General features: G+C 38.4%; 1 protein-coding gene across 1 annotated transcript in view; it reads left to right on the top strand.

Annotated features, from left to right (window-relative positions):
* tmem8b (transmembrane protein 8B) overlaps positions 1–16,959 on the top strand; it is a 202,086-nt gene that overhangs the window by 94,195 nt on the left and 90,932 nt on the right. Inside the window, exons 4-5 of the mRNA XM_051696663.1 lie at positions 5,189–5,322; positions 7,835–8,103. Of these exons, the coding sequence (XP_051552623.1) occupies positions 5,189–5,322; positions 7,835–8,103 (403 nt within the window). The remainder of the gene's footprint in view (positions 1–5,188; positions 5,323–7,834; positions 8,104–16,959) is intronic.

Genomic DNA, 16,959 nt, shown 5'->3' with positions numbered 1-16,959 from the left:
TAGGGATGGGAACCAGAGATGAGACCAACATGAACATGAAACAAGACGAACTTGCACTGGACAGCACACACGAGGAGACTAAATTAGGGAAGGAAATCAAACAGGTTAACAAGCAGCATAGGTGAGACAAATGAACTAATAATGGGCAAACAAGGAGGCGGGGTATGACGCAAAACTGAGAAACACGTGGCAATACAGAAACAAAACAAAGCCATGTGCTCTCACAAAACACAAACACCCGAATGGCATGAGCGCACGTCGCCAAGATAACAATGCAAAATACGCTCATGCCAACAGATAGACAAGATGAGAGAATGAGTAGCAATGCCAAACAAAGCAATGTCATGCATTCCCACATTAGACAGAGCCTGAGCATACATCGTGAGGCAAACACCACGCGATGCACGCAACAGGCAACAAAACGAGACAGGACACCTGTGCGAGAGTTCGGCCACACAGAAATCCAACACCTCAGACCGAAGTGACCAAACCCAGCACAATGTGAAGACAGCTTGTGACCCGGGCAGAGACAGAAATAAATGATTGACATGAGTGCATGCTGCCAAGATGACATAGGCGCAATGCACTCACACCAATAACAGACAGAACATGGAGCATGAGTCCCAACACCAACCGAACCAGACAGGGAAGTCAGGATCCAGACACCATGCAATGAACATAAAAACACGAGAACAACTGAGGAGCGCATGGCAGGGAAATAACAACCGAAGCCCTGCACTCACACAAAGATAGAAACAAAACACAAGACAGACACAGAAAAATTATGCCACAACCCTGTCACACAAAAAGCCAGGATGACAGAGCGACAGGATCGGGACAGTTTTGTGCTGGTCTTGTGCATGTCTAGCTGGTGGACAGACATGCCATTCTGTTTACTATCAAAATTTAGCTGGTTGTGCTGATTGACCAATATGGTTTTTCATAATATGCTGGCTGATCAAGAAAGACTTGCTGGTTAAAGCAATAGTTAAAATTCTGTCCAGATTTACTCACATTCTTTTGTTCCAAACCGGTATCATGTTATTTATTATGCAGAGCACAAAAGGAGAATATCATTGCCGTTGTATGTAAGGTGGTCTGTGAATTTAATTAAAACATCTCCTTTTGTCTTCCACATGAGAACCAAAGTCCTACAGGTTTAGAACGACATAACAGTGAACAAATTATGACAGAATTTTTATTCTAGCTTAGATGCCTTCTGGGAACGCCAGCACACTCGCATCTCATTCTGGAGCCCAAACAGCTTTGCTTTCTTCTCAGCAGGGTTATCAAACACATATTTGGAGTCCACTGTGATGCACGATAAATAATAAAGAAATCATTTTCTCATTTAGTTGCAAGCCTGTGAACACAAGCAAACTGGCTGTGTTGTACCAAAAGCGGCAACATATGGACTCCTCCTCCTCCCCATTCTGCATAAACAGCATGTCGAAGACATTATACCTCACACAGCTGGAGACTATGTTAAACATGCGAAAAGCCGAATGACAGCATTTTGCAATCAATTCTGTGTTCTGTTAAGGGCTAGTTGCTCAAAGTTGCAAAATTTGATCTCTGAAAGGGGAAGCAATTATTTGCTTCTTTTTCTCTTTCTTTCTTTTGTCTGCACTCTGTGTTGGCACATAAGCTGCAAACATCCTCCCCAATCAAATCAAATCAATGAACAATTGGGAGGATACTGGGGCGGACCGAGTTGACAAATCTTGCATGTCAGAAACAATGCAAAAGTAGGGGACGGATGGGTACAAAAGCATGACCCTGTCTGCCTCCTCCAGAACCAGCTGTGCCTGCGCTTTATGTACACAGCCATACATGAACAACAGATGGGGCTCCTTTCCCAGTTTGTTATTTAATGATAGCAGTTTTGCTTTTCCTTCCCTATTATCCCACAACTTCAATCTGCCGTTTTAAGATTAGGACTGATGTGGTTCTATTTACTTTAAGGGTTTTGTGGTAATTTGTCACCTTTAAGATAAAACAGTATTCATGAGGACATTGACAACGAGGGAAATGCAGTCTATAAAAAAATCCTTTGCTTTGCCATAACAGGGTATTCTAACAGATAACTGATAAACATTGGCCTCAAAAAGTATTTGGACACTTAAACAACTCTTAAAAATGTATTAATGCATCAAGTTTCATAAAAAATAAAATAAAATAAAAAACTACAAAAGGCCTATTGAAGCCAGCATTGAATTGCTCTTTGTGTGTTTATGTGAATGTCTTGCTTATTACCTAGGAGATTGTCACAACACCTTGAGACTTTCTTAGTTCTGGTGGATGACTGCAGAATTGATTGCCAGAATGGTTTGTGCTGAAATGAATGAGCCTTCCAATCAAGCTGAGAGCGAATTAGACCTTGATAATACACCAGAGATAACGAGCGACGCAAAACGGTCTATGCAATGACACCTGCCCAGTGGTGCAAATCCATCAAATAGACCTGAATGAAATTAGAATGTGTTCTGCCACCATAACAACAAATGCCTCTTGTGTGTCAAGATGACTAACAGAAAAGAACGCCATGAGAGTTTATAAGATAAGGTGCATTAAACATTATAAAAAATCATGAGACAATATTTGATTTGAATGTGCTGGCTTGTTATGAAATATTGATATTGAATATAGAGAAGCATCTAAATGATACCTACAGCCATAACCAAAGCTGTAAAGAATAAATGGTGATGATTTGCCTGCATACTGCATTGGACATATGTTGTATAACCTGCTGTTGTTGTAAGTAAATTAATAAAAATCAATGGTACTTTTTATTGTTATTTGTGAAACAGATCTTTTTGAGGCTTTCTTAGAAATTATACTTTAAATGTTCTCGTCTCAATAAATTTAGGGACATCTAATTATAGGATAACTATTGAGGCAGTAAAAAAAAAAAAAACTGCATAATTAATCACACAGCCTCTTTGCTCTTCACGTCTATTGAATAGCATTTCAATATTGGTAGAGGTCCTTGCCGCTGACGACTGTCTTGGTTATTGTGTAGCTGCACTGAGCTGACAGATGCGACGACAGACTCTACATCTTATGAAATAATAACATGGTTGACTGACCTCAATAGGAAGCCAGCAGTGATATGTGGTTGGCCCGCAGGCAGAAAAGCCAGTGAAAATGACCCCATGTCTCAGGTGGTAGTACAGTACAAACAAACGGAAACAGTGGAATGCGCAATCTTGAGCAATAGGATTAAAGGCAGTGGGCCTCATTCATAAAACAAATTTCTAAGTAAATAATTTGTAAAACCATCCTTATGTAAATTGTCACAATTAATTGAATATGGCAATTTACATTAGAATTTTCGATTTTACGAGCGATTTACACAGAACTGTGTATGCTTTTAGTGTGTTCCCAGAGATTTAATACCAAGATCTTTGGTGTAATTGTGTTTCTCTATGTCAGTGGTTCTCAACTGGTGTCACGATCCAAATGGGTTGCAGAATTGTTTCGATAGGGTTGTGGACAGCAGGGTAAAAACAATACTAAATGCAAATAATCTAATGCAACTAACCATTTAGTCATGCACAGTTAATTAACAAGCTTATGTTTTAGAAAGGGATGATAAAACGTTTCCATATCTTTTTTAATGATGTCAAAGTCTGTGCGTCCAAAATAAATTAACAAAACTACGCAAACTAAAAGAAAATATGACCTATACTTCCTTATATATGGGTTCACTTGCAATGTTAATAAACATGTTCTGTGGCTCATTATTGAGTTCCAGAAGCATGAAACCAACGTAATTGAATGAATTTAGAAACAAAACACTAAATAATTTTGTGCATTGTTGGGCCTGTGTATCAGACATATGGTAATATGAATAGATAACAATGTTTGATTTGAAAGAGTTTTTAGTATGCCTTTGTACGATTACATTTTTGTGTCTAATTTAATATCTGTGTCCTGAAGCAAAACCAGTTGAGAACCAATGTTTTATGTGTAGACAGCAAAAAAAAAAAAAAAAAAAGACAAGTAAAGAGGAGGAGGGGTTGTGCTGCACCATTCGACAATGATTAATGTGTTTTAGGCCAGGGGTACCTGCGCGAGAGAAGCCAGGGGTTTCATGATGAAACACTGCATTGTAATTTGCCAGCATGTGGCATGATAAATAACAAACTCTCCTGAATTTTTACACCTCCTCTCCATCCACCTCCCATTTCTACACCTCAACATGCAATTTCACCATAAAAATTAGTCTGCTCATCTATATAACTCATCTGAACTTGAATTGAAACATATTCTGTGACATCTGCCACGTGCTGAAACCAATGTTTTTTACAGCTTTTAAAAGTGTTGCAGATCTCTGGATAGCACTGCCATCTATGATCCAGTGACGCTGGTTCCTTGAAAAAAAAAAGCTGAAAACAAAATAGTTCAGTATAGTTTGGTATAGTGTGCTGTTAAGCAGAAACAGTAAATGTAGATGTACTGTATATATTTATGCCTGAAATATAACTATGTGCCAGTATGTGGTCTTTCTAACATGCAGGATTCATAGCCATGTATTTACAAAATAGTAGATTATTTTATGTAACACTGTTTTATATTTGGCATCATTCATCCGATTCAGCTAAATAAATGCTTAGTATTGCTTGTTTTATTTACTTATCTATTTTAATTCCCAACACTGTTCTTTTCTTTTAGTTTATCAAAAGAAAGTAGAACACAAACTATTGGATGGATTCTCTGCCTGTTCTGATCAGTAAAAATCGCAGAGAGTTCACACTCTTTTATTTGAATAATTCAACATGTGGAAAAATGCATCCCTCTTCATATGGTTTTAAAAATGCTAACTTAGATCTGTGACATGGATGATCCAAGCTAGTGTTTGATCTTTTTCTCCAGTGTAAGGTGGGAATTGTTTTGCAGTTGGGCATGAGTAATATCACACGGCAACATGGCAATGATCAAAATTGATGCAAATGCAACAAAATTTTCCAGACATTTGAAGAGATCATAAGACTCTTTCAGTGGGAATAGAATCTCCACGTGTATTTCCATATCATGACATGCACATATTCATACATTTGTTGTGAATGTGCCATGCCATTGTATTTTAGAGCTCTGCTAAAGATAGGTCTATATGATTTGGGCAGTGGAGGATATCTTGTAACTAATCTCTCTCATTCCTGCTTTTTTCTCCTTTTTTATGCAGGGTCTCCATGAGGAATGCCAGTACCTCTTTCAACCTCAGCTTATTGTTCAGAGGCTCATTGGGATTTCTGTGCTGTATCCTGGATACTTCATTGATCAGATGATTCCACTTCACAATAGATCTGTGCTCTACAAGTGAGTTGCCATTTTCTTAAGGTGAAACACAGTGTTACATTGAAAGTGTGGAATTTAAATTCTAATTTAAACCTGTAAATAAACAGAATGTTCTAGGATTACAAATACATTTAAACAAACACTTTGACATAAAATGAATAAGAAATATTTCAGATTCTGTACTATTTTGAGGTCAAGAATCAAATAAGAATATTTATATGTTAACACCTTTGTACTAAAAGACAGATTTCCATTCTCAAATCATGCATGAGGTTTTACACAAACTTGTGGAGTCCATGCCATTTCGAATTGCTATGCTGATTTTATAATTTGCAATTAAATTTATTTAAGAAAAATGCTAAATAGGATTTTTTTTTTTTTTATGGAAGTGGACTTCACTGTGTATCCTTTTATACAGAGATGAGAATCGACACCCCCCCCTAACCAGACATCTCTACACTGTTCCATTTGCAGCACCACTGTATCTCTCTTACAGACTAGCACACTCAAACATGATCTCACTCACATAATTCCTGCATCACTTCTCAGATACACAAGCACACACATTAATGATGTCTCTCACCTTTTATCTTTCTTTTTCTACATCCAACACTTTACTATTCCACGCGCATCCTTCTCTCAGGCTTCTACTCTCATTAGGCTCAGATATTAAAGCTCTCCTCTCAATTAGCAATAAAGTCTTTCTAAATGAAAAAGGGGGAAATTGGGAGGAGGAGGAGGAGGAATGAGAGGTGCTGAAATGCATAAATAAACAAGAGTGTATACAGAGAAGACCTTGAGCACTGGACAATATGAAGATGGGTTTTTATTTTTTGCATCATCAAAGATTTCTAGAGTTAATGAAAGCTCTACACTCATCTACATCTCAAGGATACACATTCCCTTGAGAAGTCACATTGTAAAGGCATCAAGGTGGAGCACACCAAATTGTGCTTTAATAGCTTTCAGCTTCACAGTGCCTTTATAATTTCTAATTTGTCGTTATGACCTGGTTTGCATTGAACATTTCAGAAGGACAATGGATTGCATTCTGTGAGACTGGTTTTCCATAAGATGTTTAAGATTCCTCTTTAAAGAAATGTGTTATCATTTTCTCACCACCATTTTTTTTCAAACCTGTATGACTTTCTTTCTTCTGTGAAACACAATAGGAGATGATAGGCAGTGAGTTAGTTTCATTCACCATTCACTTGCATTGCATCTTTTTATTTATTTATTTTATTTTTTTACATACAATGAAAGTGAATAGTGACTGAGCCTAACTTTCAGCCTAACATCTTTGTATTCTGCGAAAGACAGTCATAGTGGTTTGGAACAACATAATGGTGAGTAAATTACACATTTTCATTTTGGGGAGAACTATCCCTTTAAGTAAAATCAGTGACCTTTATGGGTTTAAAGAAATGGGTTAGAATTATTTTATATGTAATAAAATACATATACAGTACATAAAATGTATATAAAATACATGCCTGTTGACTATACTAAATATGAACATTAAACTAAGATCTTGTTATTTCTGAAACTGACAAGGAGACAGTTAATATATGTTTCCACAAGAATTTGTATTATTCAGAATAGGACATACTATTTAGTCAGATGTGAAATAAAAACAATGTTGCATAAAATTGGAAAAATTGATGCATCAATTAAACTTGCATTAAATGATTTTTCCAATTTCAGGGCAATTTTCAAATGTCACACTTTTTTCTGAAGCTTTCTTTTCAGTGATTCTGTAAATAAATTGTGTTCTGTTTGATTGGGCATGCAATGTTTTATTCATATTGTTAATAATAAAACCAGAACAAAAGACGAAACAAATACAATTGTGTCACGGCCAAAAATGCACCTCTGAATGATTTAATATAAATTTGTTGTTTATGTTTTCCATCTCAGTGCAAAAAAGGGCAACTCACGTTAGCTCTTTTCATTTTATTTATTTATTTTTTTAATGAAGAAAATTAAGACATGGCCATATCATGCTATTGCATTACATTCTGTATATTTCTTTATATAATTATTAAATGTGCTGTTTAAAGTTCTCCTGAGTGTAAAAAAACACATTTCAGTTCAAATAGTTCCTTGGCATTTCAATAAGCCTACTAATATTAAATACATTTACTCATTCTCAGTACATTCTCTGTAACTCATAATCACACACTTTAGGCAGGGACATTGTGTGCTTTTTCTTTTAAACCAGTTAAACAGAATATGAGAATATGTTCTGTATTAGACTTCATTTGACTCCATTTTAAGGTGCTTTCAGGTGTATTATAGGTTACTTGTCTTTAAATGGCTGATTGCCTTTATATTAGCATTTACTAAATGTACATTTATTCAGTAAGTGAACGAGTTTATTCAAAGCCACTAATTAGGAATCATTATTAAAGAGGTGGTCAAATGTCCACAGAGTGCTCACTTCACATGAAACCCTGAATGAATTCCACCACAGGCAGTGCCTGCTTTCAGACAAATTCTTTTTTTTTTAATTTCTCTCCCTTGTACCTTGCAGAGTGTTCATCCCAAACTACATCTCTCGGGTGAAGGTACAGCTGGTGGACTGCAATACAAAAAACAAAAGTGTGGAGAGCTGTCCAGTTCTACTGAAGATCCGGTCAAGGGCCCCACCAGTGCATAACTCCAGTGCTGTGGATTGCAGAGAGAACATCCCCTGTGAACTGGAGGTTCCACTACCATCCTGGGAAAAGTGGTACTATATTTTGGTGGAGCGTTACCTAAGTAGCGCAGACGTCTACTTTCGTATTGGCGTTCAGGTTAAAGGTAAGTGTTTAAAATTTAAATTGTTGTAAAAATTTAAAAAAGTGTGTAATCTTTGAACCACTAAACAGAATGGCAAGAATAATTATTATATTCCCAAAGACTCTTTAGTTGTTTTGTTTCACCCCAAAGAGCCACATTGTTTACAATTTTGGGGCAAATCAGCCTAGAAAAAAGCATTTCAACATTAAAAAAAAAATGTCATGCTTCACCTTTAGGAATATGAAGAATTATTTTCACATTGTGCTTGTTGTAATTCCAAGCATGTCACACAGATTTAACTGAGTGAGCCTCAAATAATACTGACATAAATGGGACTAAACTGCCTGATCACTTGGACTTCAATCACTCTGTGTCCTCCTCTCTTTCTTTCTGATTCACAGTCAATGTCTAGGGCTTTGCAAAGCCTTTTGCTCTGCATATATACAGGGTTGGGAGGGTTACTTTTGAAATGTATTCCACTACAGATTACAGAATACATGCTGTAAAATGTAATTTGTAACGTATTTTGTTAGATTACTCAAACTTACTTCAAACTTACTTCTCTATCCGCTCTTATGAATGTAACACATCATAAGAAAGTGTTTCACCGCTGTTCAAATGCACTATGGATCACATCATTTATATGTATAAATGTTTTCCATCTGAAAGGACTAAATATTAATTGAAACAAATGACAATAAAATGCAAAGTAATCTCTTCATTAATCAAAATACTTTCTAAATGTAACGGTATTCTAATTACCAATTATTTAAATTGTAACTGTAGTGGAATACAGTTACTTATATTTTGTATTTTAAATACGTATTCCCGTTACATGTATTCCGTTACTCCCCAACCCTGCATATACATATGCATAATTTTATATTATATTACCAGCATCTGTTAATGAGGGAGTTTAAGGGCAAGAATCCCTATTATAATGGACCCCTAAAACAATTGATATTCTGGGTTCTGATGTGACATTTGCCATGGTGCATTTTGATGAAACTTATCTCAAGGTAAAGCCTTGAGATATTTTGTCTTTCCAAAATAAATCACATTCTATGAATGGGTCCACCAGGTACCACATTTTCCAGCCTAAGTGCTTGGGGGCACTTTACTGCATGTTAATATATTCTCTGTGGTGGCTTCAATGGTGGCCAGCACTGCCTTTGGTTGGAACAATCACAGCAGACACTGGAGGAAATACAGTGTCTGCCGTGCAACAGCTTGATGATTTGATCTGGGCTTCATTAATTCTTAATTAGGATTTATCAGTACAAATGTTACAGGCATATGTCTCCTAGTCATTGTTTGGATTCAGCAAGTGATAGCATTGGGATGAATTGCATTTGTGCATATTAATGCTGCCTGGAATGTTAGAAGGGATTTTTTTCTTACCAAGGCAGGTTTTCACATGGTGTTCACATGGAAATGAAAGTGTGTTTGGAGAGGCAGGTTTTGTCTTGAATCTCGGTGACAAATTAGAGCCTCAGTAGGTTCAGATGAGGACCCTGTCATGGAATAGAGCCTCCGCCTTTATTCTGCCTGATGTTACAATGAAGTGCTGATTAATTCCTTACTTTTCTATGTTTTGAGTTGGGTGTGATAAATATGGCTATTGGGCTGCTCGCAAAGTGTGAAATAGATGGGGAACTCATTCAGTCACATGGACCATGTTATTGCAGTATTAGGAAGTTGTATGCTCACCATAACAGATCTGCTTTTAATCGAATACAGGCCTACTTTGAATCCAAGTTACTTTCTTTCTGCTTGAATCTGTATGTTATGTTCCTAAACTACACAGCTTGTGATTATAATTAAGCAATATTACACAAATTAGCGTGTTGTTGTACTGAATGTTGGTAATTGCATGTAATCAGAGCCAAACTGATATTCAGTAACAACAGCATGATTGAAAGTGTGATATTGCTTTTATACAACATTCTTAGAACAAGAAGCTACTATTGAGAAACTTACGATTTAGGCACAGTGTGGCCAGTTATTTTATCTATTTTGTCTCATCAACAAAAAATACTTCCAAAAAAAAGCCAAAGCAGGATCAACTGTTATGTGTCGCAGAGTAACGCACAAACTAACAGCCTGTTTGGAACACCACAAACAAAGAATGATACAAAAAATTAAGTGTCCATTACTGTTAAACGAAATAACAATAGTTCATATATAATTATCAATAATAATCTCTTGGAACACCACTTGTCCAATCAGATTAGAGGACCAGAACTAACTGTTGTATAATATATTAATATGACCTGGACTGACTGGATTGAAAGTTGAGGGTATTAAAGCAATTAATCACACAACATTGTTATTATTTCACAAACTTTGTGTAAAAATTAACACAGTTTAACTTTGCTATTAAAAAGAAAACACCTCAAACACCTTAAAATGTCAGTAGCCCAGTTGAATTTTTTTTATCAGCAGTAATGGTACAGTTAATAAAAACACATACACAATCAAATCAAATCTAACTTTTTCTCTCATTCTGAAGTTTTTCTGTTCGTCTGTTATACCCATTTTCCCTTCACATCCTGTGGTGCAGCAGAATCCCAGCCTTTGTTATAGCCATGGTGCCAAGGGATGTTGGCTGATGGCTTGGTAAGAGGGTATGAAGAGTAGGGCCATTGATGTTCAATGAGGCTGAACAGTCTCAGACCAGCTTAGATAAAGCACTCACAGGGGAAAGAATTGGCTATGATGAGATGGTCTACCTGCGGTGCGCATTATCGGTGTGAGTGAGGAGTGGAAGAAGGAAAAACCTGTCTTGTAAGGAGTTATTGCAGTGCTGTTCTGTCACATTCAAGGCTGATTGTCCATTTTGTTACTTCAAATAATTTGTCGCATTTATAGAGGAGACCTTTTGGCCAAGTCTTTTTTATTACAATGAATATTGCCATTTTTTCTGGTGTTAATGCAATTAATTGCAAATTCCAAGTCTGCTGAAAGTTGCCTCATAAAATCTTACAGTAATGTTGTATAAGTTAAAGTTGCACTATGTAAGATTTAATTTGTTACAAGTAACAAAAGTGAATTATTGAGTACATAAAAAATCCATGTTTAAAACCTTGTCCTAGTCTTACCCTGATTCATTATGGTAGGCCTATATTTTCTTCTGATTAACACTTTTATTGATTCAGACACATGAAACAGAAAAGCAAACATATATACACCGAATCAGCTTTTAACCCCCATTATTCCCTTTCGCCCTCCCAATCCCCAATCCCACCCTGACCCTCAACAAATATCCTTGTGGTCCAACTTGAGAATAAAAAAATTTAAAAAATCACACATATTTAAAACTACACATATTTAAATCTCTCTCCACTTCCCCTCCCCGAGAGCCTTCCAAAAATGCCAAATAGCTGCCCCATTTTTTATTAAATAACTCCAAGTTTCCCTGCCTTCTATATGACATTTCTTTGAATGCCACCACCCTGCCCACCTCTATGCACCCCTCCTGAAATGATGGCACTCCAAACAGCTTCCATTCCCTAAGGATGACCTGCCTGGTGATCATAACACTGGCTAGGACCCAATTTTTTTAATGTATTTATCCCCTATATTAATGACCACCCCATCACCTAAAATACAGAGCCTGGGGCAAAATAAAATCCAAGTGTCCAATACGTTACACATATGAACCCTCAACCAAAAATCTTGGATCTTAACACACCACCAAAAAACATGGGTTGTGTCCCCATCTTCTGATTGGCATTGCCAGCAGGTGGGTTTGTCTTTAAGACCAAGCCTGTACAATCTAGAGGGGGTCCAGTAGAATCGATGTAAAATCTTAAATTGCATAAGGTGCACCCTTGCATCTCTAGATGTAGACTTGATATTTTTTTAGAATCCTAGCCCACACTCCCTCCTCCAATACCAAGTTTAAATCTTTCTCCCATAATCTCTTGAGAGATGTTGAAGCTCCAACCCCCAGACTCTGAATTAGCAGGGAGTAATACACTGATGCCTCATGGCCTTTTCCAAAAGCAGCAATCACCACTTCCAGAGTATCTGCCGCTTTAGGGAGGTGTATGCTACTCCCAAAAATAGTACAAAGCAGGTGGTGCAGCTTTAAATACCAAAAGAATTGAGACCTGGGGATCCCAAAATGTTGAACCATATTTTCAAAGGATCCAACACTCCACTCTCAGATAAGTCACCGAGCGTATTAACCTCCCTCACAATCCACTCTGTCCAGCAGAAAGGGGACTTATTAATATATAATTTTGGAATCAGCCATATGCTCGAAGCAACATTTAAATAAATGTCTGAATTAAACACGCTGGATACTTTTGTCCATACCGTGTGCAAATGTGAGATAACGGGGTGTAACTTAACTTCTCCAGTTAGTTTGATAGAAAGGTTTTGCAATGGCGAAATAGGGGCAAGAACTTCATGTTCAATACAAAACCAGGGAGGGGCTCTCTTAGGTGGAAGCGACCAGTAAGCCAAATGTCTGAGACCGAATGCATAATAATAAAACAAAATCTTGGGAAGGCCTAGCCCGCCTTTGTCAATCGGTATATGTAATTTACTGAAATTTAATCTGGGACGTTTACCATTCCAAATGAAGGACTTCGCTATGCTATCAAATTGTTTGAAATAAGAGAGGGGGACATCTACAGGGAGAGATTGTAGCAAGTAGTTGAATTTTGGAATACAATTCATTTTAATAACATTAACCTTCCCAATCATAGATAAATGTAATGAAGTCCACCTGCCCACATCGCTCATAAACCTATTTATTAAAGGGTCTAAATTAATTCTCACTAAATCACACAAATTTGCTAGGAATAAAATGCCCAGATACTTAATGCCCTGTATGTGCCACTGGAAGGCACCCGGCTTAAAAGCCGTTACTGGGCAGTACGCTGTCAGAGCCAAAGCTTCGGATTTAGACCAACTAACTCTGTATCCTGATAACTTAGAAAAGGAATTAATAATTCTGTGGAGGCAAAGCATTGATCTAGTAGGGTTGGAGACGAATAATAAAATATCATCTGCGTAAAGCAAAAGCTTATGCTCCATACCTCTGCCACCACCCCTGGAAAATCATCCTCCTTTCTTATTGCGGCTGCTAATGGTTCCAGGACAAGACAGAACAATAATGGGGAAAGAGGGCAACCCTGCCGGGTGCCCCTATCCAGAGTAAAATAATCTGAAATGAATCCATTTGTTTGTATCACCACTACCGGGTGTCTATAAAGTAACTTAATCCATCCAATTAAAGTATTCCCGAACCCATATATTTCCAAAACCTTAAAAAGATAATCCCATTCTACCATATCAAATGCCTTTTCGGCATCAAGTGAGATGGCAGCGACCGGAGATTGATCATTCGCTACTGACCACATAATATTGATGAAACGCCTAAAGTTATCAGAAGAGCTACGGTCCCGAATAAACCCCACCTGATCTATATGTATAAAAGATGTCATAACTTGACTTAATCGGTTAACCAAAATGTTTGACAATATTTTAACGTCTAGCTGGATCTGGGAAATTGGACAGTAACTTTTACACTCGCTTGGATCTTTGTCCTTTTTAAGAATCAGACTGATCCGGGCTTGTGTCATGGTTGGCGGAAGCTTTCCATTCTTTAATGATTCTGTCTAAATTTATAGCAAAAGTGGAGCCAGTTCTGTAGCATAAGATCTAAAAAATTCAGCAGCAAAGCCATCTGGCCCCAGAACCTTGCTTTTGGGCAAGGCCTTAATTACTTTGCCAAGCTCCTCCAAGTTTATCTCAGAATTAAGATCATTTTTTTGCTCAGTCATCAGTTTAGGAGGTTCTAATGGTTCCACAAAGTTTCTAATATCTTCATCAGTAGACGAAGATGTGGAACTATAGAGATCAAGATAGAATTCTTTAAAAGCATTATTAATATCAATGGCCGAGGTAAATATTTCACCATCAGGGAATGGTAGAAAAAGACTCTCTCTGATTTATATATCTAGCCAGAAGCTTCCCTGCTTTGTCCCCCGACTCAAAGTATGACTGTCTCGCCCTGAATAGCCAAAACTCTACCTTCCGTGACAAAATATTATTATATCTGTATTTCAATCGGGTCAATTCTCTGAGACCATTAGACAACATTCGGTGCTTCAGCTCTGCCTCGGCACTTTTAATATTCCGTTCCAATTCCACGAGTTCTCGTGTTTTGGATTTTTTGGTGAATGAGGCATACTATATGATCCAACCCCTAAGAACCGCCTTAAGTGCCTCCCAAGCCACAACCACAGAGGATACTGAGGACCAGTTGGTCTCCATATAGACATCGATTTCAGCCTTTAGCATTTGTTGGAATTCAGGATTTTGCAAAAGGGATACATTAAAGAGCCAACTATATGATTTCTTTTTCTCTGAATGTGGCAACACCTCTAAATACACCAGGGCATGATCTGAGACTAAAATGTTTCCAATTGAGCAATCAACAACAGATAAAATGGGAGACTTAGATATAAAAAAAATAATCCATTCTAGAGTAAATCTTATGGACTGAAGAAAAAAATGTATAGTCCCTACCAGATGGGTTCAAAAGTCTCCAAATATCTGTAAGACCAAGATTTTTACACATCCTGTGAAGCATCACTGTTGCTCAAGGGGGCTTGCACACTTTTGCTTCACTATGATCAAGGACTAAGTCCATCAAAAGATTAAAATCTCCTCCCAATATTATACCATGAGGGGTACCAGCGGCTTGCAAAATCCCTTCAAGATCTATAAAAAATCATCAATGTTAGGTGCATAAATATTTGCCAAAATAAGACTTTGTCCCTGAATTTCAGCTAAAACAATAATGACTCTTCCTAATTTATCTCTTCTCTGTTTGAGACATTTGAATTGTAGATGTTTACTTATCATTGTGTAATGACTCCCCTGCTCTTACTCGAGACAGCACTGTAAAAAAAAAATGCCCACCCCATATCTTTCCAAATTTTCAGCTTCCTGCGGGGAAAGGTGCTGTAATAAGGTTCCTAATTTATCTTTTCTCTGTTTGAGACATTTGAATTGTAGATGTTTACTTATCAGTGTAATGATTCCCCTGCTCTTACTCGAGACAGCACTGTAAAACAAATGCCCACCCCATATCTTTCCAAATTTTTCAGCTTCCTGCAGGGAAAGGCTTTTCCCCACCTCTCTAGAGCTGGGAAGGGGGACAAGGGGAGGGAAAAACTAAAACACAAAAAGAGGAGAGGGAAAGGGCAAGGCGGTGCGACAGTGAGAGAGAGAGAGGAAAGAGAGAAAAAAACTTGCTCGCTGGTTCCCAGACACGCCATCGCCTGGTCCACGATCATTCCTCCACCCTCTGCCTGACGACAGCCATTCCTCCCCGGGCGGACCAGAGCAAGTCCTCCAACCCTGTGGCGGATGGAACGGCCCTCTACGTTTTGGTGGCCGGTAGGGAGCCACTCCACCCCTGGCAGCAGCTTCACTGCTCCAGGTGGCTGGCAGCGAGCCCCTCCTCCCCTCGTGGACGGCGGCCATTCCTCCACGTCCAGGCGGCCAGCAGCGACTCCTCTGTCCCCCGGCTGACGGCCGTGGCTGCTCCTTTGGGTGGATGGCAGTGGTGAGGACTCCAGCACATCTCTCCTCCTTCCCGGGCTTCGGCACTAATGTAACAAGGTTAAAATAGGAAAGGAGGAGGCAGGAACTGGACGAACAGTCAAAGTAATATTTAATTTAAACAAAAAGACACACAACACAAATGCACACACGGCAGTTGCGTGTGGCTCTCTCTCTCTCAAACTGCCACATCCTGCTGCACTTATCCCTCTCCTCGGCTGATTACCCCTATTGGGGGCTGGGTGTGCGTAGTCATGGCCTGGTCCTGCCCTCCTCCTCGTCACAGGTGCATTTCTTGAAGAAACACTATATTATATTTCTTACGCTTCAGAAGATAAATAACCTTCCTTCTTCTTTTGGGGTGCCCCAACCCGTTGACATTCCACGTGGAGAAAGACAATCCACTCATATTAACATTTGACATTTTGACATGTAATAAAAAATAGATTGTGTGTCAAAAACAGGATTATAAAGACCACATTCCAACATTAGTGCAACAGTCAAACCCTGAACATTCCCCAGAACCAAACAAACAGAAAAAAGATGTGCGCATTAACCCCGCGCATGACAGCGCCAACTGGCGTCCATCCCTCCAAACTCAAACAGTCCATGCACGCCTACGAGAACCCCCATGACAACTTTGCTGTCAGATTGCTTAAGTCCGGTGTTTCTATACAAATTTTGTGAGACAGAATTACACAGCAAAATATCATCTATAAAACAAACTCCAGCCAAAAGGCAGAATAAACACAAAGAGCATGTAGATTCATCCACAAAACCGAAGCTCCCGAAACCAGCACAAAAAGAGCGCACAGAATCTTCAAACAGCCAAGCAAATGTTCAGTGAGCCGGTCCACTCGGCTGCAACATGAGTACCACAAGGTGACATACTCACTCCATTGGACATCGCTTGCTGTGGGCATGTGAATGTTTTACGGCATCCTTAGCATCTACTCTCAATTTGGCCGGGAATATCAGTGCAAAAGTGACCTTCCGTTGATGTAAAAGTTTCTTTTGATTGTAAAATCAATCATGTTTCCATCTTTTCGTGTTTGCAAAGTCTGAGAACAAGAAAATGCTGTGGTTCTTCCAAGAAAGCCTTCCTTTACTCCTTGCCTCACGTAACACAAGATCTTTATCGGATGATCTCAGAAATTTGGCCAGAATTGATTGGAGCCTGTCTCCTTCCATGGATCACCGAACCAGAATCCTGTGAGCTCACTCTATTTACAGCTATGGCCTGCTATATCGAGCAGACTCGGAAAGAGCCCATCTAGGAATTTCACCATA

This window comes from Myxocyprinus asiaticus, chromosome 4 (assembly GCF_019703515.2).
Source record: "Myxocyprinus asiaticus isolate MX2 ecotype Aquarium Trade chromosome 4, UBuf_Myxa_2, whole genome shotgun sequence".
Lineage (NCBI taxonomy): Eukaryota > Metazoa > Chordata > Actinopteri > Cypriniformes > Catostomidae > Myxocyprinus > Myxocyprinus asiaticus.
This window is presented reverse-complemented; position numbering and strand designations above follow the sequence as displayed.